This window comes from Vidua chalybeata, chromosome 2, assembly GCF_026979565.1.
Source record: "Vidua chalybeata isolate OUT-0048 chromosome 2, bVidCha1 merged haplotype, whole genome shotgun sequence".
Classification (NCBI taxonomy): Eukaryota; Metazoa; Chordata; class Aves; order Passeriformes; family Viduidae; genus Vidua; species Vidua chalybeata.
In genome coordinates, this window is record NC_071531.1 from 30,973,046 (window position 1) to 30,998,715 (window position 25,670).

The 25,670-nt window shown below is 41.8% G+C and overlaps 1 protein-coding gene and 1 long non-coding RNA gene across 2 annotated transcripts in view; one reads left to right on the forward strand and one right to left on the reverse strand.

The window, feature by feature from the left end:
• LOC128784380 (uncharacterized) overlaps positions 1-10,384 on the reverse strand; it is a 55,770-nt gene extending 45,386 nt beyond the window's left edge. Inside the window, exon 1 of the long non-coding RNA XR_008429462.1 lies at positions 10,277-10,384. This is a non-coding gene — a long non-coding RNA (uncharacterized LOC128784380). The remainder of the gene's footprint in view (positions 1-10,276) is intronic.
• A 717-nt stretch (positions 10,385-11,101) lies between these two features.
• MGAT4A (alpha-1,3-mannosyl-glycoprotein 4-beta-N-acetylglucosaminyltransferase A) overlaps positions 11,102-25,670 on the forward strand; it is a 72,650-nt gene continuing 58,081 nt past the window's right edge. Inside the window, exons 1-2 of the mRNA XM_053936483.1 lie at positions 11,102-11,187; positions 15,081-15,395. Coding sequence (XP_053792458.1) covers positions 15,302-15,395 — 94 coding nt within the window. The 5' untranslated portion in view covers positions 11,102-11,187; positions 15,081-15,301. The remainder of the gene's footprint in view (positions 11,188-15,080; positions 15,396-25,670) is intronic.

Below are 25,670 nucleotides of genomic sequence, written 5' to 3' on the forward strand. Positions count from 1 at the left end.
AGTCTGGCTCCAGTGATTGTGTCTCCCAAAGAAATCCTATTTCCATATTATTTTTATTCTTCCTGCCCCAAATTTAACAAGACTACCAGTAAATCCCTCCAAGTCATTGCCTCCATTGAGGAACCAAGGAGAACTGTCTGGAAAAAGTAGAGGAAAACAACCAGAGTATGACAAGAGAAGAATTCAGTTAATAACCCTTCAGGAAAATAAAAGCCACCTTTCTCAGCAGAAATAACAGAGACTCCTGTTTAATAAGCTGTTGGCTCATCCTCTCTGCACTCAGCACCGGAGATAATTTTGATGGGCAGGCTGCCTGCAGCAGAATAAGGTCCTGAGCCTGTCCAGGCAAAACAGACATCATCTTCCCCATCTAGCCACTCCTTGAAACAAGACTTGCCTTCTCTTAACTCCTTTGCCTCTTCCTGCAGCACTCACCTCAAGTACACAAAAAGGGATTGCTTTTTGCTTAATGAAGCCTGTAGGTTGGCTTATGCCTTTATGTTGAACCACAACAGTGAGAGTCCCAAGAAGGCAAGTCATGGCACCAGTCACTCCCTGGCCCCCAACCTTGTGGCACTGCAAAGCTTCTTCAGTAAATGCAGCTCCAGTGCTCAAAGGATGTGCTCCAACACCTGATATGCTGCCTGTGCTTTTGGGCAGCACAACAGTGTGTTGGGCACAGCCTGGCTACAGTGCTGCTACAATCTTGGAAGGAAAAAAAGCAATACTAAGTAAAGAAGTTTGAGCTAGAGATAGCAGAGGGAACCTTTCCACCTCAGCTAGGAATTCTGACTGCCTGGTTTCCTTGCTGCTTCCTCCTCTATGATTTTCTGTTTGTTTTCCATGCATGCTGAAGCAGCCCAGAGTGAGCTGCCTACTACCCAAGGGTGTCTTGTGTTTCTGCAGCATCAGATCCAGCTACTGAGCTTGGTCCAGCAACAGAGTGCAGGGCACTTTCAATGGTGCATGGTGCTGTCAGCTGCTCACCAGAGAGCCTTTCTATTGCCTTTTCATGCCCCAGCTTTCCCGATTAAAGTGAGAATATATTTTATTTTACCTTAGGGTTGTGGAAAAGAGATTGGAGACGCAGATTTTTGATTTGTGACCTACTGCCCTAAAGCAGGATGGGAAGGAAAGTTTGGCTGAGGAAGAATGCAGCATTTGCTGTCAGAGCCTGTTTATGTGGGCCCAGGTTTTCATGTGGCGAAAGCAGAGGGTGGTTATTCCAGCAGATAGACTTGTGCTGGTTTCCCGGATTGCTTTATCCTTTTGCACAAACACCCAAATTCACCTACCAAAGTCAGCCATCCCCTCACCACGTCCTGAGTGACAGGACCCCTGGCACCATGTCACAAAACAGTAATGCTTAGACTGAGCCCTTCAAGTTACACCAACAGTATTGGAGCAGGAGAGGTGGTTTCCTTGGCTGCTTTAATGTAATTGATGGACAAAAAGGGAGCCTCTTAACTATATGCATTTTGCTAAATTGGCTTGAGTAATATAGAGTTCTTGTTAGCAAATAGCAGATGAGTTTCAGAGAGGACAAAAGGACACAAGCTTGATTTCTTGCATAATGTTATAGAAATTATTATTTATAATTATGTATAAATTATACAACTGAAGGATAAAGTTAAATTTAAAAGAGAGGATAAAAACCTCAATCTTACCCAAGTAAAATAAAATAACCTTTTAGTTTTATGCCTCTCTTATATGCAAACTCATAATTTCAAATTATTAAAATATTTTACATTTGAGATGAATGCTTGTTTCCAGGACATAAGACATACTTCCTCTTAATTTAGTGGGCAATTTTTCCTTTAACTGAGAAACAATCTCTGGTCCTCAATTCTGCCTTCCTTTCAAACAACATAATACAATTTGGAACTTTTACACTTGGGCAAAAGAAACTATTTCGATCAAATTGGAGTCCAGTAGGTGACAGCCAGGGTCTGTCTCTTCTTCTGCAGCCTGCAAATTTTACTTGCTTGAAAGAACCTCTGGATCTTGCCTTGTGCTGGGATATCCGAACACATTTGTCAACTTCAGTCTCTATTCTGACCATTCATTTTAGGGGAATGTGTGTACTTACACATCAAAATGACTCAGATCCAAACTCGTCACTCTTCCCTATCATCAAGCAATGGTGCAGAAATGCTGCAGAAGGAACCCCTTTCTTATGCCATCAAGGCAGATGTTTTTATTATGTGCCTCTGGCTACTTTACTAGATCCTGTTTTGCTTTTTTCCAGTCTGTTAGGCGACTGCCTAGAGGAACCCTGTGAAGAAACACCCCCTATCCCAGGTGCCACTGGGGTGGGACAAATGTGGGCCTGTCACCAGGTGTATGGGCCCAGGTGCCTTCCAATGGGCAGCGTGTCAGAGTAGGAGCCTGCAGATGCCTTTCCCAGGCTGCAGCACCACGTGTAGGCCTCCAGCTGACTCCAAATTTTACCTTTCATGGACAAAAGGCTCACTTCAGCTGGCTCCATATAATTAATTGATCCAGTCTTCTCAAAATGTTATGTATTGATTAAAGAGTGAATTAATCCATTGAATTCTGGCTCCCTGACCCCTCCAAGTTACAGCTGCTGAACTGTTACACTTTTAATTGTCTTCTGCTTGGTTGCACATAGGAGTTCACGCTGGTGGTTGCCTTGCTTGGGGACCTACTTTGGAATGGCATATTTTGATTACTGTAGATGCAGCTACTTGCTTTTTTCTGACTAATACATTTAATGAATCTTCCCTGCTGTTAATAAACATAGTGGTGTTTAATTATTGAGACATTTCACAAAAATGCTTTTGAGAGGAAGACAAATTTTATGTTCTGCCTAAATAATTTAATATTATGCAAATGTTTGCAACTCCAGCATTCTGCTTATGCAAAACAATATCTGGATGATAGTCTTGTTTGCACACTGAGTTAGTATTGTTGGGCTGTAATTAGCAGCAGATACAGTATTAAAAATATAAACAGGTTCTAATGAAACAGGATGGGCGCAATGGTAAGACTGAGAGCCAGGCTGCAGCCACGCTCTGTGAGAAGAAAGTCAGATGTGTTTTCTCCAAGGACCACATACCATCTCAGCTGGGCTCCCTCGCAAACAAGGCCAGCCCCAGGCTCACACTCTTGCATTTGACAACCTCACCTAAATGCAGAGGGAAAAGGAGACACTGCCTGCAGCATGGGAGAGACAGGGAGGAAAGCCACTGCTTTCCAGACAAGTCCACTTCACCTTGTGAAGCTCTCTGTTTTGTCCTTGCTTTTCCCCCACTTCAGCTCTGGCAGTCAGGGAAAACACCTAGTTCTTTGTGGTTTTAAAGTTTAATTATCCATCAACAGGAGTCATCCTTGGAACATGTTGCTACACATGTGGCCTCCGTTGCTTGTAATCACCTGACAAGACAAAGGACTGCATGTGTCAGTCTTGTCATTTATTACAGCTCTGTTTCTCTCAGCATAGGGATAACAACACTATTACGCATGACATGCATTATACCAGTGATACAGCTGTTGCAGTTATCAAACTCATCATCACCAACATGGTACCAGCCTAAAAAAGGGTTTATTAACTGCTCAATGTGCTCCATCTGCCAGTGGTACTCAACAGCTTTGATTGGAGTCTGCTCTTGACCCCTGTCCCATTCACTCTCATTACCTGCACATTTGGTGAGTGGAATTAGCATTTGCCCACGTGGCTGCGCAGCACATAGGATCACACTAGGAGCTGTCATTATGAAAAGTATTTTTGGGAATAAAATACTATATCAACACATTGCTCTTAAACTGCTGGTTTCCCTTTGTATGCCAGAAGAGTAATCTGCATGCAATTGAGAGGAGGCTGAACAGCTACTTTGCAAGTGGAGATGGGAATTTAAAGCTTCTTTTAAATCAGTGAAGAAAGGGAATACACTGCTTCATTAAAAAATGTATGCCCTCACTGTCCTTCCTGGGGGAGGAAGCTGCCTGATAGTCCCGAAGCTCTTACGTTATTACTATAATTTTTGGTGCCTGTTGGAGCTGCAGCAGTGCCTAGCTTGTTGCTACTTACGTGATATTACAGCTATATGGTTAGGGCTCCTGTCTGACTGAGGTTCACTTCTTCTCTTCCTGAAATTATGGTCTAAAAAGTCCTAAGACCTAGGAAATTGCACTCATTATTTCTAAATGCCACAAAGAATGCTCCTGTGCTATCTATGTTTTCCTTGCCACCTACCATCCTCCACTACTGCTTGGATAACTACAGGTTTGCTTTATGGGGAGGAGATGGGATTCTAAATTGGCAGAAAGATAACGCTCAAATGAAAGAAATATCACTAAAGCCTTTAAGGCCAGTAAGAATGACTTAATACAGCCTGGATCCCTGCTGTGATAGGGCAAAGCATGAGATCTTTTCATTACAGCAGAGCAACAGCTCTTCTAGTTTAAATGGAGAGTGACTTTGATAATTATTTTCAGTGCTGCAGTTCACCGGCTTACAGTGATTATCTTGACACTTGATGTGTCTTGGAAGAAGAGAAGTTAATGTTAATGATATGTACTACAGGTTGAACAAGGAGCTCTAAAAGTATAAATTCTCCTACTCCTTCAGCCTGCCCCCCCCTCAAATCACCTGCTGACAGAATCACTTGGGCATAAACCTCAGGTTCAAGCAACAGACCTCAGCCTCTCCAGGCTGGATTTGAGCCTGCTGGTCCATGGCCCTGCTGTGGTGTGGAATGACTTGCCCAGTAAATACACTGTTCAGGGGGAAATTTAGAGCAGGCAGATTAATGACGAGACCAATAACCCCTTACCAATCATTAGGGATTGACTGGATTTGAACATTTTACCCATATCTAATGGGATGGTGCTGGACAGGATTAGAAGAGTGCAAGCTTCAGGGTCATGCTTTGTCAAGGTGCTCATGAATCTGTCTCTTCTTCTTCCATTCATACCCGTTTAAGGGATCAACCACTTCTGCCTGCTCTTCACAATGTTGGCACAGCATTATGAAAGCACAGCAGCTGAGGAAGACAGGAGAGTGGCACGGGATCAGAGCAGCAGGTGTGGTGAGGAAGGCACAAGAGGAAGGGTTCTGCTGCTTTGCCCTTTGAGGTGATGCTGACTCAGGTGCTGGTGGGCCACTGCTGTTAGTGCAAGTCTTCACCCAGCCATCATCTCCAGCATCAGGTTCCATGTACACAGTTTGGACTGGGAATTAGGTCACTAGGCATGAATGCACACAGCTAGAGCCACTCATGGACATGCAGCCTGCTCCATCCTTGAAAACATTCCATTATTAACTTATTGCTACCCACCTCCCATCTATCTTTTGCTGTGAGAAGGAATCTTCATTCCCTGCCCCTTGCTGTCTCTAGTGGCAGAAAATGTTCATTCTAGTGCTCTCTCTCTCTATAAAGAAAGAGGTCATGTCAGCATGAGGAAGCACAGGAAGCTTTCCCTTCCTCCTCCATCTGTAGAGCTCTTGTCTTAATGAGGCTTTTCTCAGGCTATCAACCCCCATCAGAAACAGAATATAAAGTGAAGGGATGTGGCAACAAATGCTTTATTCCAGTTTGGTCTGCAAGAGATGTCCAGATCTGCCATTCAGCCAGCAGTGGAAGGAAAAGACATTGACTCTCCAGACATCTCCTGAGTGACAGGGCAAGAGTAGGAGAGAGCTACTTGCCCCAGAGTAAGATTTTAGCCAATATCCTGGTGCCTGGTATTGATTATTTAACATCTGGTTCTAACAAATGGATTAAACCATGCCCTGATTAACCCCACCTTCCTCTGGGAAGAAGGACTGGTGAAGAGGAGGCAGGCTGGGTTACACAAGAAGAGAGATCAGACAAAGTGATGCAAAGGCTAATGTGCAACCAGCCTACTCTTTAGCAGGGGAGCCTGTGCCAGAAGTCTGGAGTACAAAGTTTTATAGTTTGTGCCCTTTGGCAGTCAGTTATTTAGATTGGCATTGTTTTTGCAAATTTTAGATCAGTCTTTACAAATCTTCACATCTTTAGAAAATATGCTAGAGCCTTAACTGTGCATTATTCACATAGGTACTTGGGCATTTGCAGTGAGTGGAGCTAGAAAATCATTAGAGTTTGTAACAATTCTGTACAAAATAATTAAGAGTACATAATAATTAAGGGACATAGACTCTGTCTTTCAAAGCTATCAGTGAGACAATATGCTGGATTTTGGCAGACCCTTCTAAAATATCTTATTTTTTGCCTGTGCAAGTTGCCTTGGATTCTTTTGCCATGCTGTCTGGACCTATACTCTAGGAAAGAGTGAAACAGACCTTTTCAAGAAGAAGACCTTCAGAAAACCACACTTGCTGAGGACCTAATTCAGACTTCCCTTTAACTGCAGCTTCCTGGCTGTCAGTGGATCATCCACCAAGTTACCCTGAGGTAAGTTACAGGAGCCACCTTCACAGTGTGTTTTGCTTACAATGAAGATGGTCCAGTGTGTGAAGTCAATCAAAATTCCCCTGAACATTTTCCTTCTAATTGTACAAGAGAGTACCATGAAGCAGGCAACTGGAAAATCAGTTGACAATCAAAATTATTAATTCTTAATGTGATTTCCTTTCACTTGGACTATCTCTTCAATTTAAGTGTATCTGACTGCTCTTTACCCAGACACTGGTCCTCAGCTACCATCAACAATATTGGCACACTATGAACTTCAGTTTCCAGGCTCATGTTTATGTAACAGTACAAAAGCATTGTAAAGAAATAGATGAATAAATGTAAATGTTCATCACCTTTGAGTATGGCAGAGGCATTTGCGGCTCAGACAGAATCTCCACAGAGAGGGGAATAACAGTGATGTGGGGGTGAAGGTAAAGAAACACAGACTCAATGATCTTAAAGGTCTTTCTCAACCTAAATGATTCAATGATTCTGTAAGTTTGGAGACCAACCTCTGTTCCTACCTTCCTGAAAGACTTCTCAAACAGATTATTTGCTCTCTCTCACTCCTCAGTTTTTATCTTGTCAAAGTGGAACAACAATCTACCTACTGGAAAGGATCACACCTGATTTCTGAGCAAAACAGATCTGTGTGGAGATGCAGCATCACAACACAGAAGATTATTTCATAATGATAACATGGAAAAGACAGAGTAAAGATTACCTAAATGTGGCATTTTATGGCTACTAAACATTTGTATATATAATCGTATTTCCATATTATTTCCTATGTCCCTTTTTGAGTATTAGTGCTACAACAGGTGCTACACGAGCCATGAACTCTACATCCAGCAGCTTTGTGTACAAAATAAGTTTACAATACTACAAACCAAAACCTGTATTTTGCAGACTAGCTCAGCAACTGAGGCATTCATTTGTTTCAGCTTACATCTACAAAACTGGAATGAGATCTGAATTTGCAGGAGCATGAAATCTGTCTGTGAGACGGGAAAACCTTCTCTATTCTCATGCCGTTTAACCTAGTCATAGGAAGGGGATGGGAAAGCTCTCCTTCTTCTTCCCTTGCCTTCACATGAGCCTGGCCTCCTGCTGCCCTGCCATGGTGCCAGGTGAGGGCCTCAGATCCTCCCTGTGCTGTGCCATGACTTGAAGCCCAGCTCCTCAGCACTCTGGGTTTAAGAACATGGTTGAAGGGCAGTTGGCTTTTCCTTCCCCCATCCATGTACTGTAGAGATGGCACGTGGCCTTAAGCAGGAGCTAGCCTGGGGCACAGAACAGTTGCAGAGGCAGTGGGCAACCATGGCCAGTCCTTCTGTGATACACACTGGGTGTATTTGTGCCTTCTGTGATACACACTGGGAGTACAAAAAAGGCCCAGCAAAAATACAGCTTCTCTGAGCAAGGTGCTCAGCTAACATAAAGCAAAAAAGATATGGTCATGAAAGGTTTACAGTTGAAAAAAGAAAAACTGATGTTAAATTGAGGTAGAAGCACCAAGAGGAATTTGCTCTGTTAAAAAAACAGGGCTAAGTGGCAGGCTGGGAATAAATCCTGTCTCTAAGAGAGAACTCAATTTTTGGTTGGGAAATGCAGACAATTTTCAGATGGCCATTTTTCAGCCAAACAACCATTCAGATTTTTGCTGCCACTGCAAAACACCACTACCTTTTTTGCATCTTTCTCAGGGCCTGAGAAAGCCAGAACATGAACACAGTAAAATGCAAGAACAACAGTTGTGCTTCTGAAGGAGTCAGGAAAATGCTTGAATAAAACAAGCTCCAGATCCCATGAACAGCAACAATCCCACAGCTATATAGAAGATGGCTGCCCAGGTGTGCAGCCACTGCAGCATATATGAAATTATGGCAGGCCTGGAGCATCTTTTACCAATTTGTCTTTACTTTGATATTTAGGTAATACCTTAACAAAAACCTCCCAGCATGAAAGCTTCCCTCTGTTGAAATATGATTATTCATTTTTTGCTTGTGTTGTTTCCTGCTGGTATAGAATAGCAAGTTCCTTGGTAATTTTTTTTTTTTTCAGCAACCAAAGCTGGAAGACTTAAACTTCCTGTATTTTTAAAATTTTATTTTCTCCCCTCAGGTCTCCCCAGTTAAGGCTGTTACAGTGTATGTACCTTACACTTGCATTTAAACACAATTTTGGGAGTTTCAGATTGCTTAATCATCTCCCATTTCAGACAGATACTCCAGTTCAACAGCAGTGGCTGCAGGATGAAAGAACTCAGCAGGAAGAATGAATTTAGAAATTTGCTGGCATTAAATATTGTTCAGGCCTAAAAGGGGGCTGCCATCTTCACCATAAGTAAGGGATGTTTCAGTGTGCCTGTCCCAACTCCTTTCCACTGGCAGCTCCAGCATTTCCTCCACTGTGCACTTTGTCCATGCATCAATCAAGCTGTGGAATATGCCAAGAGGCATTTGATTATTGCTGTAGTAGGTCAGATGAGGGCAATGTGGATTTTTTCCCGCCCAATTTTGACCTTTGCCTTCTTTCTCAGGAAAGAAGCATAGCTAACTCAAGAGGAAGACTGCCAGAGGAACAACTACATTACACACTCTATTGTTTGGGGAAGTTAATAGTTAATTGGATACTGTCAAGCTCCAGTCAGTAAACCTTCCTAATGTAAACGTTCAATCAGTGAAAGGACAAAAAGTAGGAAGGCTCAGACAGTCCTTGTGAAATAACTGTTATTATACTCATCTTGTAAGAGTCTTTTCTTCAGCGGACTAAGCTCTCCTGACAAAAGGACTTTTATCTGAAAATGTCTCTGCAAGTTTTTTTTCCCCAGCACAGAAATGCAAAAATTCATATCCCTAAACAGCACTTATCTATTAGATGCAAACAATAGTTTCTTTAAATGTTTTTAGCTCGTTAGGATCTCTACAGAAAAATTCTGCCATAGATGTGTCGGTGTGCATGAGAATGTGCATGCTTTAATTTTTGTTTGAAAGTTATTGTGATAAATTTTGTTTTTCAATAAAAAATCCACTTCATTCCACTTCTTCGTAAAAGGGAGGATTGAAGCACACATTTACATAATAAATTCTCACCACTCAATGAGTAAAATCACAGAACAGCCTGGGTGTCAAGACCTTGCAAACTTCTCCTGAGCTTCTTTATTGCGATCTGCCTGAATTGCCACCAGACCCTCTTTGAAATCCTTGAGAAAGACAGAAAAATCACTGAGGGCTACTGTGCAGGTACCCGAATGTGTAAAAATACTGTAATGTGTTGAAGCACTGTTAAGAAAACATGAAAGCATATGGGAACTTGTTAAATGTCACTCTGCAGACAGAATAACTTGCAAGATTTTTCTACAGTTTCTAAAGTTCTAGTGGGGAACTATCCCACTACATCCAGCGTAAGAGCCTTAATGGAGAATAAAACTCCACGGGTTTCCCAGAGAAGTTATTAATGCCTCAACCCTGGCAGTGTTCAAGGCCAGGTTAGATGGGACTTTGAACAACCTGGTCTAGTGAAAAGTATCCCTACCTATGGCAAGGGGCTTTGGACCTAGATCATCTTTATGGTTCCTCCCAATACAATCCATTCTATGATTCTGTAATTCTATGGAGCTTAAAAAGGTATACTATGGACTTTGAAGTAGGTGGAAGGTAAGCACAGAAGGGGAAGAAATCAAGTCCATGAAAAGGATTGAACATTGCCAGCCAGTTAGCACTACATGTCCAGAGCAGAGCTCTTACGAGGTAGATGGGACTCTACCCTAAGCTAAGCATGCCATCTGATTTGAAGTTTTCAGACCCTAAAAGACACATGAAATTCCTGGAACATATGAAACAAACCACTGAACATAGGGGATTACTTACAGAACAGCAGCATCATTACCCTAAATAGTAACCCATAGAGCAAAGCTGCCACCGATTTTCTCTCAGTGATCGCACAGTGCAGGAACCTCTGGAGAAAAGGGAGTTGATTTTCACACCCACGCGGCTGTACCGGTGTAACCACCTCGGGGGCGGCCCACGCGCCACTGCTCGAGAACACCCTGCCCAGAGCGGGACAAAGCACAGAGGGCTCCTTTTACTGCCGTGAAGCAACAAGCCGCTCTTTAATTTCAACAGCTCCCAGTGCAAGCTCCGGGAGGTGTTTATTAGCAGGGTATGAACTCAACGGTGAAATTCACGACTGTGCCTTTTATAAGTGGTGAGCCAGCAGGTCACACGGGGCACCCATACGTGTGGTTTGTGCGGCACGGACAGGCAGACACAGAAACACCCACGCAGCAGGCTAGGGGCTCAGCCCTGACCCAAGTTCAGAGTGCACCTCGCCAGGGGGCAATGAGCATCCAAGCGCTGGCCCAGCTAAGCCTTTCCTGGGGCTCTCCCGAAGCCACAAACCCCCAAGAGCGCTTCCAAAAAAGGGAACACGCTGCCGAAAGCGGCACTCCAAAACACCACCCCCGCTCCCGGCTCCCGCCGCAGCCACTGAGGGAGACTTTGCGAGACAGAGCCATTTATAGCCGCGGCAGAAGAGAGTGACAGGCAGGCCAGCCAATGAGTGGCACCGTCCGCGGCGGTGCCCATTGGCTGCCCGCGGTGCCGGCGGGTGGGCGGGGCGGGGCTCCGCGCGCTCCATGGCGCTCGGGGCGGGGGGCGGTCGCCGGGGCTGGGCGCGCCGCTGACGCGGGGGGCGGGCGGGGAAGGGGAGTGAGAGCCCCGGCGGAGCCCGCACAGCCCCCGCGCCCCGCGGGTCCGCCGTGCCGGAGCGCCGCGCACAGGTGAGGACGGCAGCGGCGGTCAGCGCGTCCCGCTACCCCTGCGCGCCCCGCGCCCCTGCAGAGCGCCGGCTCGGCTTCGGGGGGGGGGGTCCGGGGACGGGCGGCTCTCCTCACCCTCTGGAGCGGCAGCACGGCGGAGGCGCTTGCCCTCCCCGCGGGTCTCTGCGGTGTCGCCGAAGGGAGGCTGGGGGGCCGTCCTGCTCCGCCATCTGCCCGCCCGCTCTCCTCTGCGCTCCCGTGCACCTGCGTGGCGGTGCGGGGAGCGCCGGCCGCTCCTCCGCAGGACTTGCTGCCGCCCTCTCCCTTCGCCCGCTGTTCGGGGGTGCCGCGGGGCTCCGGGGCAGAGCGGCGCTGCGCCCTCTCCCTCTCTTGCTGGGGTGCCTGGGGGGATAGATACCCCGCTTCCCACCCTTCCTCCTTCTCGCCCTCGCAGGGGCGTTCGGCAGAGTTTGCAGTTTCCTGTGACTGTTCCTTCCCCCGCAGCCTCGCCGCGATGCCCCGGGCGCCGCGCAGCTCCCCGGACCGGCGCTCTCCCTCCCCGCCTCCCTCCCTCCCTCCGTCCCCGTCAGCTCTCGCCCTCTGCCGCCCGGCAGAGCTGGCGGTTCCCGGTGCCCGTCACCCCCCCGATTTTTCTCTTCCCCGACAAGATAGCTGCGAGCGGGGCGGAGGGACACCGGGGAAGGTCCCGACTAACTCGGACGGTTTCCACGGAGGCAGCCGATCCCTCTTCCCCGGGTTTGAGGGCTGCGGGATGCCAGTGCGGCGGGTGGCGGCGGCCGGCTGCGCACCGCGGGCTGTGGGGGAGCGTGTCGGTGGAAATACGGCGGAAAAGCCCCTGTTTAGCAGGTCCCCGCCGCCTTCGCCTTTTAGCTGCGGTTTCCTCACGGGCCGTTCAAGAGCAACCTTTTCAGTGCAGCAGTGCTACCGCGGTAGGTTATTTCGCACCTTCCCGGCAGGATGGGGTCTGGCTCATCCTCTCGGAAGTCTGGCACGCTTCGTGCTGTGATTCCGCACCATCCAGCCCATTCAGCAGCTATGTGAAGAGCCTTTGCAGGCACACTGGAGTGTATCAGTTTTTATGGTTTGCGGTTGGGAATATGCTTTGCATATTTATGTATTTTGGGACTGTCTGTATACAAGCAGAAACTTCTTGGTTTATTTAAGACGTGATTCAGTAGGATTCTGCTCCGCATCCGAGAGGTGCTGGCACCTTTAGCACCCTTGGCCTTCAGCATCCAGCTGGGTCATTCCCTTTGGTCTGCAGTGGGAAAGGTTCAGGTCATAATGGCACTGGCAAATTTCATAGCCTTCATCTGGTTATACCCTATCGTACTGTCATCTCAAACTGGATTACCCCTCAGCTAAATTTGTTTAGATTGTGCTGTAAATTATTGAACAAACCTAAAGTGACCACCTGGGGCTTAAATAATTTATGTGCAACTACACATGTGTTTCTGCTGGTTTAGCTATATACATTTTTAAAAGCTGCAATGTGTCTGGTTTATGCATGGCCTTGATGTTTGTTATGCAGTTTGTTATAGTGAAATGCTTAAATAATCATCTAAGTACTGCTGAGCTGTAGCTGAGCTGCTGGTGCCTGTGCTAAGAGGAGTGGTTACAGCACCCGAAGAGAAGGATGAAAGCAGAACCAACAAACTCAAACTCATGATAGTTATTGATTGGACACAATGTTGCTCATACTGACTGCTGGTTGAATAAAGTTGCTACTGTTCCTTTTACTTTTTTGTTTTCTGAATTTTTTCTGACTCTGTTTTTGAGGATTTAGCACAATGAGAGGCCCTGATCGCAACATCTTGATTTTGTTGCAGCAAATGTAAAAATTATGCCCGTTTTTTCTAGAAGGGCAGACCGTTCACTTTCCTTGCATTATTGGACATATTTCTACTCACCTGGTTGCCCTCTCTTGTTTGTACGTTGGACCAGCTGCCAGTTGTCCTCCCTGGGATAATCCCTCTAGCTTGCAGCCTGCTCCTTTGTGCACACCTGAGCTGCTCCAGAGAGATCTGACTGATGCTAAAATAATGGGGAAGCTAGGTAACAGTTTCAGGATATTTACATAGGATAACAACATCCTTGCTTCAGAGACACCTCATCTGAGTTAAGCTGTTCCTCTCAGTACCCTAGTTGCTCATTCTGGTAGTTTGGAAATCATGTGAACTTCCTAAATTCATACAGACAGTCCTTATAAAACTTTGGGACTTGGGATCTTTGCCTCTCCTTGCTATTAAAGTTCATCAAAATAATTATCATTGCTGGTACTTCTGGCTTTTATTATGTCCATCTCCCATTCAGAGTGCTGGTACTGATGATATTTCCTGGCATTCTGTGCTCTCTGTGTTAGCTCTGTAGATGTCTCAGTTGTCTTTACCTCTCATTGTGTTGAGCTTGGGTTTCTCATATCATAAGATGTTTTGCAGTTCTTTCTATTCCAGTTCATTATTTTGTTTCTTGTAGAATTTTACCATCCACTGTGTCTGCTTCCCATGTACTTGCTTTTGTTCCCTTCCTCGTAGGTACTGTGGGCTTTTTGAGTTAATGTTTAAAGCAACAAACCTATCTGTGCATGAAGTTCCTCAAATAGAGCACGTTACTGGCATTATAGGTGAGGTAACTGTGGTCCAAAGGTAAACACTTCCATTAACCTAGATGATGTGACTGAGATTTGAACACAAGAGTGTGTAGTTCTGCAACTTTATTGATCGTTTCCATTCTTTTGTTAACCATGCTGGTTGGTTATGCCATGTTTTGTGGACCCTTTGGTAAAGGTAATGTGTGCTGTGATATAAGCTTGGGAAGAATAGGTCAAATTTGACTGGAATCTCTTGGTACCATAATAATAGTGTTTTTTTTCCCTGTGATTCTGAATACAGCAAGGCAAGAAGGTGACAGAGCCTGCTTCCAAAGAAAATGCAGAGCAAGTTATTTATTGCTGAGTAACATACTTGTATCAGATATAGTTTATAGTGGGGGAAAAAACTTGGCAGTGCCTTGAAAGAATGTTGACTGCTAATGTTTGACTACTGTAGAGATGATTTAATGCTTTGAAAACCTCTCCCCTCTCTTTTAAAGTTGGTTTATTTATTGCCCCATACTCTCTTTGTCTAGCTTAGGACAGTGTGATTAACACAACTGGCTATGTTTGGCCAGTTGATGATTTTCTAATACCAGGATATGGAACCTTCCTGAGGGATAAAACTGAACTGTAGGTAACTTAGGTTTTATCTTTATGCTAGTGTGGTATGGTCATACCATGGTTTTTGTGGGGCTTCTGGGTTGATGCCAGTTGGTATGGATTGAGCAGTCTCTGCATGTAGGACTGTAGTCTGTGCTTTAGCTACAGCTGAGATAGGAAAAAAATGGTTGTGGATGGATCAAATCCTCTTGCACTAAGCAAAGATGAGAGACATAGGTTTGTACACAGTGTTTAAAGCTCTGGTCTCTCAGCTCGCTGGAGATGGTTCTGCTCCTGCAGTTACGTGAGACCTTACTGATTTCAGAGGGGTTTTGTTGAAGTGAGGTCTTAGGAGTGGGGCCTTGAATTACTGCATCCTGGAAGCAGCTTTTGTATCAGTTTGACACCTGCCAGGTGACACATGACCTTCCCTCGAGTTGAGAATCAAATTGTAATGGTGGTGGTGTATGTTTGTCCTTCAGTGACCAAATTCCTGTGAAATACAGCTCCCCCACATGCAAACAGTCTTAGGAAAGGCACCCATTAATCTAACAAGTTCTATTCTCTGAGCCAAGACTGAGGCAGTGAGAGGGAGGTGCATGTAAGACACAGCAATGAAGGTGTAGTGTATTTCGGCTCTTGGGGGACTCTTCCAAGTATTTTTGGCATAATCTGTTAAAATTTTGTTTCCTTTAAACAGGACTAGAAGAATAAAGAGAAGTTGGATTGATGAGAACTATAAGAAAGCATACAGCAGTTTGGAATGGATTGATTTATGATACATCTGATATGTGAGAGCTACATTTCGTGACGCTGTTGTCCAGCTGCTGCTGGAGTACTTCAGCTGACTTCATTGCAGCAAGCCCAAGTGATAGGTCCTCACCACCAGCAGAACGTAAGCAAGTGTGATGCTGAAATGAGATGAGGCTCCGAAATGGAACTGTGGCCACCGTGTTAGTTTTCATCACTACTTTCCTCAGTCTGTCCTGGTATACTGCTTGGCAAAATGGGAAAGGTAAGGAAAAAGCTCCAAAACCTAATCACCTTCATGTGGCTGCATTTCTGTGTGCTGCTGCTGCATGTTAGCAATCTGTAAATTGCTTGTTGACTGGCTCTGCTACAGAAGGTACTGCCTTGGTGAGAAATAAACATGCTTAATAAGTTCAGGAAAATTAATTTTGAGTGGTCCTCATTTAAAAAGGCAAAAAAGAAAAAAAAAAAAAGATACCTTAACAAAAACAAATGCTGCTCTTGGAGGAAAGGGTTGGTCAAGGCTGTGGAGTTGTGGTTCGATTTTATTTTTTTTTTTTTTTGTTTCCTCTTTTATGGTTGTTGGAGAAACATATGTTTGTTTTTAGTTGGTAGTTTATTTTTTTTCTTGGGTAACATATGGCCAATGGACCCAACTAGAGAATGTTATTTTTGGTGCTGCTTTCTGTCTTCCCTGGTGATTTACTGATGGCAGTGGCAAACTGCCAATCAACACTGTTGAAAGACTTTTCTTACTGTCTTTGAAAAAAAATTAAAATACTTTTTCTTAAAGTACCACATGAGAAGTGAAATAAAATGATGAAATCCACTAGGTAATAGGAAATGCATCTATTAAAATAGCAAGCAAATTTATAAAATACTTAAGTAACTGTTTTGTATAGTAGACTTTTATCTGTTCATACATCTTTGATCTTACTGCACTCTCTGTGAACCCTGAAAAATTCAGTTTTTCTGAGGGTTGGGCTTGTTTATGAAAGTAAGGTGATTTGGTTTTGTCCTTCAGTAAAGCAAATAAAGTCGTTCAGCAATGTTTTCTAGAAGAAGAAAGGATTGGGTTTTTTTTTATTTTATAAACATCTGATCTCTTGAAAAATAGTAGACTATGTCCTTCAAAGATCAAGTAATTTTAAAACTAGTAATCATCTTCAGTGATTGTTTGTTCTGATTGTTCTGCAGAAAATATTATTTTCAGTTGTGCCTCAAGTCCAATTAGAGGAAGCTGAGGTTTTCCAGGAATACTATCTATTTTAGCATGGCCAACTATTAAAGTATAAAAGAAGCAGATGAGTTCTGTGGCTTGCTGAATTTTTTTTTTCCATTGGACACTTGTGGAAGAAGCAGATGCTTTGTGGTGTGATCTCTGCTGTAGCAGTGGGTTGGTAGGCTACCCTTCTGAATGCAAGCAGCAGGAAAAATGTCAGGTTCTCAAGGTTATGGTAATATATAGAATTTAAAATTAGACAACAAAAGCATAGATGTGGCTAAGACAAGAAAAGGGTGTCTGAATAGCACTGGAAGTAGTATTTTCTTCATTTTGACTACTAACCAAGTCAGTAGTTATATTTTTACTAATTTCTTGCTTAAGTATCTTGTAAGAATTTTGTTCTCACTTCAGCAAAGATGTGTTTCTATGAAATTCTTCCAAATGTCTTTTTCTTTCTTACCTGATATGACTTACAAGTCTTGTTCTCTTTTGTCAAAGCATGACACAAAGAAAAGCCTCTGCTAAATCAACAAAAGCCTGCTATTTGGAGAGTATACAATATGTGGCACTTTGCAACAATTTAAGCTTTTGTTAGTTAGACTGCTCTTTTTTTTATACTTTTGTTTTCCATCTGAATGCTTAAAATCAATACTTTCTTAATGCTGGTATAAAAGTTCTGCATTTATCTTCTTCAAGATCTTGCTGTTCAGCATTAAGATGATAATTTGTGAAATAAAAATCAGTGTAACAGGACATCAGTGAGTTGTTAGTTAATCATAAATCACAGTAATGAAACTAAAGTCTAAGTAATATTGTTCAAGGGAAGTTTATACATAGAACATTGTTTTTAAATTTTTTCACAGATTATTCAAAATCAAAACATTGGAGTTAATTCAGTACCACATTTTCAATCAATGCACAATGGAAAGGTTTCTGAAACTGATGATAAATATTTGCTAAAGTTATTTTTTCCAGGTAAATGTAATTTTATAGCCTTGTGGGATGCTTTTTTAAATTCATTGATAATGCTTTCATTACAAATTTTTGAGTGGCTAAGTTAGAAACAAACATGGCTTGCTGTTCCCATTCACTGAAAGGCTGTGTGGTATCACATTCTTTGATCATCATATTTTGGTTTTCATTACATTTAGATTCCTGTAGATATTTGTCAATCTTTGGACTGCAAATTAAATCTACAGTTAGAAAGAAAGTGCTGTTTTGCACTTTCTTAAAAAAAATCCATCCCCCCCCAAATTGCTCTATGATAACTGAAACAAATTCTGTTTTTTAAAGCAGAAGCATAATCCTTTTTTTTAACTACCCTAATCAGTTTTCAAGTGATTAATTTTAATTTAGAAACTAAGATCTTGGATAATTGTCACTTAAAATGCAGCATCATTTGTAGAATACCAATTAGACTGGGGTGATATGATATTTTTGTAGATCATACCTTCCTCTAGTAAATATATGTAGACTTAGTCTATGCAGGATAGGATTTAGACACTTCTGAGTGATACAGACTTTTAAAGCATGAAAGTTTGTCTCAACAGAACAATGCTTTGGAAACTTTAAGATATGCTGAGAAGTTGTCAGGAGCTGAAGGAAATACTCTGTTTCAAGTGCCATTGCTAGAAAGAGCGTGGCTGAATCTTACCCAGAGGTTTGATTATGTGAATAGCATTTCACAAGTCATATATTGCTATTTGCATGAAATGGCCAATTATATGATTTTGCTTTTAAAATAACAGTATTTGAAGAAGGGTGACTTACATATCTTTGGTCATTGGAGAGAGAGTCTTCAAAATTAGTCCAAAGTCTTTGTTGCTTTCTGGACTTCATGCAACTTGTAGAAGCACTGGTGTTGTAAGGAAGCAGTACAAGTCTTGAATGCACCTGGGAAAGACCTCTCCTGGGCAATTTTTACAAATCAGTTGAAAGACCACTTTCTAGGGTTTAAAATGTGCTATGGTTAGCATGAATGAAGTACATGTTGGAAATGGAATCTTAAAAAATGCTGATTACTGTGGTGCACAGAAGAAATGCTTTTAAAGGATCTGCAGTCACTTCACATTCACAGTTAGTTCAGTGTAAGATGTCCTTGAATTCCTCCTTAAACTGAACTCTTATGCAAGGAATAACTTTATGCTTAATACCATCTCTTCTGACTGAACCAGTGTTTTCTGGTACTACTGACTTGCTCAGGGTCACTGGTCTTCACCACCTCATTTGTGAGCTCTAGAAACGTGGTGGGTTTTTCACCCTAAAGGCACTGCTCTTGAGAAGATCTAACCAGTACAGAACAGTACTGCATACCTATTAGAACAGTCAGAAAAGCAGTTGTGTGCTATGTAAAATGTCTAGTTTTGATGCTTTGTTCTTTAATTTGACTATTGGTCTGAGTACGTAATGTTCCAGGAAGAGCCCTGTGCTCCATAATGCTAAAGAATCTCCCCTTCTTGGATCAACAAACTTCCTGATTGCTATGGAAATTGGGAAGGAAGGTAAAGAACTTTATTGAATTAATGCAGACATGGTAGGATGGAATTCAAGTATTTTTTCATTTAAAGTATGTGACTTTTAGTCTCAGTCAAAGACAGTTGTTGGCAGTAACTTGCTTCACTTCTAGGAGATGTTTGGCTACTTGAAGTGTTGAGAACAGGTATTGCAATATGTATTGTGAAAATCTGATGCAATTTAGTCCTTCAGAATTGGCTAAACTATATAGTTTTCACAGTACCCTGAATTATATAGAAATACATTAGAGTATTTCATCATTCTTCTTTAATGGTTTCTGGCTTTCGATTCATCCAGGGGTGTTGTCATAACTGCAGGACTTCCTCACTACATGGGGATGGCTTATTTTGGTACACCAATACAAATTCCCATGTGAAGACCTCCAGGAGAACTTTTGAGATATTTATCTATCTTCCTGATTCACTGAACAGTCATTCATGCTTAAGTAATGAAGGTTGAATATGTTTTCTTTTAAGCATGAAGTTTTCTCTCATTTGGAGAGGAAATGGCCTGGGCTTTATAATAAAAATGTCATCTCTCTCCTCTGTCTGTTTTCACAAAATTAGAATTGCAATGCTGGTTCTCAGCCACAAAAGTCATAAGTGTTCAAAAACATCTAAACTTAGCAAAGATAACAAAACCTAACTGAAACTTAAACAAAAAACCTCAGCCAGTGGTGGCTAATTTTGGAGTAAGAAGCAGCAATATTTATCCCTTGAGGAAGAAGAGTCCTACAGGAAGAACCACAGAGGAAACAAGGCAAGGAGAACAGAATCTATTCTATCGAATCTATTCTATCTACCTTTCTATCATCTATCTACCTTTCTATCATCTATCTACCTTTCTATCATCTATCTACCTTTCTATCATCTATCTACCTTTCTATCATCTATCTACCTTTCTATCATCTATCTACCTTTCTATCATCTATCTACTTTTCTATCATCTATCTACCTTTCTATCATCTATCTACCTTTCTATCATCTATCTACCTTTCTATCATCTATCTACCTTTCTATCTATCTTCCTTTCTATCATCTTCCTTTCTATCATCTTCCTTTCTATCTTATCTTCCTTTCTATCTTATCTTCCTTTCTATCTTCCTTTCTATCTTCCTTTCTATCTATCTATTTCCCCCTTGGCAGTGGTTATGCAATATTCTCGTTGAGAAAAAGTGAGAAATCTGAGAAGTTCATGTATTTTGCAGCTGTAACCCACCTTAGTTTCTACATGGATCCTAAGAGAAGCTGTTATGCAGGTAAATGCTGCTACAGCCTTTTGACTGCATGTTCTGATTTTCAGAGTTAGACACTCATTTCCCACTGATGTGTGAGTTAAGACCAACCAACCAAAAAAGTTAAATGGACTACAAACTAGAAGGAGTGAATGCAAGGGAAGGGAAGGGATTGACTGGGATGCTAAAGTGGAAAGTGCTTATAACAATTTATGCCAGTTTGAAGAAGAGGGAGCTCCTTCATTTCTGTTAAATAGAAGGAAAATGTTGATTTCTTTTGGAAATTCTGTTGCATATCCTCCAGGAGCTGTAGAAATAAGAATTTCCTTTTTCTTTTTAACACCAACACATTAATATTGTTCTGTTCTTTATCTAAAATACACTTCAAGCTTGTTTTCAACAAGAAATTGGCCTATAGCTTACTGATACTAAAAATATATAATGTATATACGTATATATGTATATGCATTATATATATATATATACACACATATATAATAAATGTATTTCTTTAAAGCTAATCAGGAATGTAGGTTTGGTTACTGGGAGTCCTGTGCAGGTAGTGAACACCCTGTCCCAGGTGAATAATACAGAAGAGCTGTATAGCTGTTCAGGTGGGACAGCAGGTTAGGTCTGCAGCATCTTTGTGTCTGTCTTATGACTGCTGCAGGAGAACTCCTCTGGCAGCAGTGATTTTTGGAGAACTGCAGTGAAAAGGGTTGCTACCAGAGGGGTTTTGCAGCACTGCCTTACTCTTTGTGTTTTTTGTAACCTGCTAGCTAGGTTAGCTCATATGTTTATGGGATTATAAATTTTGGTTGCTACCAGAGTATTTAATGGGATCTGGCTTAGCCAGCATCTTGAGGTACTGCTCTTGATTACAGCCTAGTGTTAGAGCTGGGGAAACCCCATGCTTCTGCTCAGTGTAGCTTCTCATAATTCTTCAGCCTGAGTCTTCTGTGCTTCCATGAGCTATCCCCTCCTGCATCCAGCCAAATAAAGAATGCCTGCTTCTTAATGCTACGTTAGTGTTAAGAAGTTTTACTAATTTTTGGTAACAACTCCTCCAAAATGCTGGTTGCTGCTGACATCCAGAGACTATTGAGACTATCATGGGCATAATTTAGCCAAGCCAGGAGAGACAGTTGCATCTGACACAGCTGCTCATACCTTACTGTAACGTTTTTAAGTGAGTAAAAGGGGCTTTGCAATGATCTGTCCTTTTTTGATGGCAGTTAATATTTTCCTTAGTGAATCTAGACGATTAGAGGCAGAGAATTCTTCCTGGATTTCAAACAACACCATGATGGGAGGAGCAAGAAAGGCAGACAAAGAGATTGAAATTTAAAATTGATTAAGCAAATTGGAGACCGACTCAGGAAGCAGGGTGAATGGTGGGTTGAAGATAGTGAAACTACCCCAGTCAAAACATGGGGTGCAGTAAAGAAAAAGAAAATCAAATGTGTACCAGAAAAATTGGGAAGAAGTTTTATGTTGGCATTATAGGTAGGAATGACAGTCATATGACTCATCACATTATTGCAGAAAACAATAGAAACTGAGCAAAAAAGAGGTTTAAGGAAATACATATGAAGGCTACTGCTCCAGCAAGACACAGGAAGTATTTTTGCTCTGCTCTCTACTGTGTCTGCTTCGAGATGGTGCACTGGAAAGAAAATAGATTCATTACATGGGGTTCAAAGAAGCAACAAGTGATCAAAGATCCAGAAAGTTTACCCTATAAGGGAAGGGCCAGTGTCTTGACATTCCTTACCTTAAAGGAGAGGTGTGAGGAGAGAGACAGGAAGATAAGTTTCAAATACTTTAAAAGTTCATGCCAAGAATTTCTTGTCAAAAAAAGAAAGGGGAAAAAAAATCTATTGTTTGTGGCCATAGTGAATAACAGGATCTGAGGGACTGAAATTGAATGGGAGAGGAAGGTTTGATAGTGGACAGTTTTTGTAATGGCAAGTATAGTTACATATTAGAGTAGATTATTGGGAAGGGGTTGGTGGTGAAGAATTTCCATGTGGACAGTTTCAAGAATAGTTAAACCAGCAATGACAATAAATGATGCCATAATTGGTACCAATAGAGATTTGGGCTAGAGAGTGAGTTATACTGATTTTTAAAGTCAGTATGACACTTAAAAAAAAAAATCTTGGCTAGGGAAGACCTACAGCTGGCAGGAATGCTCCAGCTTTGAAGTAGCAATTGTGGTGAAATTAATTTTGAGTGGGGGATAGAACTAGATGACCCCCAGAAGTCCCTTCTAACCTAAATTATATTAGTTATTCTTGGCATTTGCCAGGTTTGTCTCTCTTTATGCCAAGAGCAACACAACAGTGTGTTTCATTACTAAATAAAATTGATGTTTGCATCAGATATGTGAGAGTTGCCCTTTCTTATAATATAATTTGACCCCTTAAAATACATTAAGTATTTGCTTGTATTTTAGCAGATTCCCTTATCTGTTTATTTTTAGTCTCTTACTGTTTTTAACAATAAGCAGCCACTTCTATAGCTAGAGCTGTGAACATACTGTGTTAGAAAAACATCAAAAAATGACTTTTATTTTTAAGTGTGATCTTTTTTTTCCTTTATTTTGTCCCCCCATTCTCACAGTTTGGAGTAGTATCTTACTTGGTAACCTTTTTCCTGCTGTGTAATTATGACTTTATTTGCAGCCAGGATGACAAAAAAGCTTTTTTCATTATTGATACAATCTTTAGGACTAGAATCCTGAAAGTTGTTTTTTTTTTTTTTTAAGATGATACACTGGTAAGTCTATAATTTAGTTTTGTTTATAATGCACTATATTTTGTTTTCCTGAGCATGGCAGAAAGTGAATAGAAAGCAGTTTCCTTGCTCTCAGTGCAAGGCTTTATTCCAGCTAGTCTCTGCCTAAAAAGCAATTACTCTGCAGTATTTTAGAGCTGTACTTCCAGCTGTTTTTCTGGTTGTCTCCTCAGCTTTCATGCAGATTTCTGCCTATTCCTGTGGATGCTTCCCGCAGATGTGCCACCCATCCATCTAACTGTAAACAACAGAACCCCTCTTTTTCGCTTGTTACACTATGTAATTTTACTATAGAATGCTCAAAAAGAATTTAAAAGTTTTCAGTGCCTATCAAGCATAAATTTTGCTATAGTCACCTGCAGATATATTGTGGTCTTACATATCAATGCCATGGGTGTGTAAGTTTCCTAAGACAGTTCAGAGATGGGCTGAACTCAATCTTTTTTTTCCATTGCAAATTACTAGTGTAGTACTTGTGCCAATAAACAGCCCTCATAGTTGGTTGCCCAGCCCTTGGAGACAAACTGCAGAGATACTGTTAGAGATTTGAATAAAACAAATGTGATGGGATTACCTTTGACTTACAAGGTTGTTGTTAATTTGCAGCAATGTGTGAGCATGATGAAGCTTTGATCCTGAGTTGCTTGCAAGGAGGACAAGTTAGAAAGAATATGTTCTCAGAAACAGTTTGTTCAACACAGTTGTCAAGGCACAAAGAAACAAGGAACGTCAGCAACCTCAACCCGCTAGCGTGTGTGGAAACAATAACCAGACTTCCGCAGTGACTTGAGTTTTGTGCCCAGGCTATTAAGAATTTCTAAAAGTTTCAGCTCTTAAAATAGTGCTGGTAATTTTGAGGTTGTAGCACTCCTCTCACCAGTTATTTTTGCTAGATTAATTTTCTTCTAATGTATTACTATGTTAAATGTTTGTCTGTAGATCAATCATTGCTAATATCTTTTTAGTTTAGGAAGCTGGGTTTTCTTGCTGTAGTTCCTGCCTTGTATGTATATGTTTGTTTCTGAGAGGAGGGAAAGGAATGGTTTAAAGTAAGAGCATCTTGATTTACATGTACAGAAACTCACTGAGTTACTGACAGTTCTGTAGTAGAGACAAAACATGTTAAAGTGTTTGGAAGCTTTCAGGTTGTCAGAAGTGGTTGCTTTTTCTGTGTTCTACTTTGCTGTGTGCTTTGTTTCCTTGCCACACTGTTTGTGTGGAAGCATCAGGGTTAAGCATTTTTTGCTTAGCACAAAGGTTGTTTGCACTCTCTGTTGATGAGAGAGGCTCTGGAAGAAATAGGGGAGACCTTTCTGGAATTCACGTGTGTACACACATGCTGGTAGAATAACTGCTTTCTCATAGGTAGACTCCCTCAGGTCAGGGCTCATTTTCTCTTGTTCTCCTCCTCCACATTGCTTTACTGAGTTGTATAGAATGCTATTTTATATTACACAAGGACCCTGAAAAAGGGACTAATGCTTTACTCTTCATTTGTAGTACGTTGCTTTAGACCTAACTGTGTTTAACTCAGTCTGAGGAAAGTGTTTAACTTGGAACGAACTGTAACTGAATGAAAGTCTTCTCTTGTTGTGTTTTGAGGACCCAGCAATTAATTGAATTGGGTTTTGTGATATTTTAGCTACGTATAGATTAAAGTGATCAAATATTTGAATTGGGCGAAGCTGAGAATTTATTCTTATGCAGGATAACAACTGATGTTAGGACATTCACAGAATGTTTAGTTAAGGGCTTTAAGTTGTTTTAAGTGCAGTCATAAGATAATATCTTGGATAATGAATGTAGGATGGTTTTTTTCAAAAATTGCATTTAAAACATGCTACTGTATCCTCTTTTTCCCTCTGTCACTCCTTCATAATACTGTTTTAGTCTGGCTTGGTTCAAATTTACTGCAGAATAAAAATTAATGTTGTATTCCTCTGAGTTTGGAGGATTACTCTGTGCTGCCACTGCTCATGTTCCTAACTGCATGGGTGCAGAGCTGCTGCAGCACTGCTGCTGCTGGGGGTTAAGGGCATGGTTAGGGGTAGAAGGTCTGTTATGTATGGGAAGACATACATGGGGAACAACAGTAGGGTTGGTGTGTGCTTGGCCTGAATGCTGGTTTTGCCAGCTGGGGCAGAGGAGCAGAGGGTCTTGGAGTCTGGAACAGAGGTCTTGGGAAAGAGCAGGGGCTGCTCTGACAGAACCCCCTGTAAGTGAAGAGGGGTGGAAACTGCTGGAAATAAAATCAGTGAAGCTTGTGTGGATGCAGTACCTGTGTTTGGGTTTGGGGGTACCCTCCCCACCTCACAGTCTTGGCAGTCTCTAGGCACACAAACTTACCAGAGTGCCAGGTGAGAGAGATGGCTTATTCAAAACTCAAGCAGGCAAATGTATATATAAATGTATATATACATGTATACATGTATACATGTATACATATATATACATGTATATATACATGTATATATACATGTAAATTGTATGCCTTAGTTTTGGATTTTTCATGATACTGCTTGTTCAGTCCTTCAGAATGTAAGACAAACTGCTTGTGACAGTGTTCACAGTCATATTTTTGTACTTGGTAATTTTATTAATTAGTGGAGAATAGCTCTCCAAGCCTAGCAAGAATTTGTGCTTCAGCTTTTTGCTTTTATCTATACCTGGTGTTGTGGTACATCCTAACTTTTTGTCCATGTTGTTGTTATTGTTAAATCTGCCATGGAAGAAAAAGGCATTAAAGACTACTTGGCTTTGTTTATTGA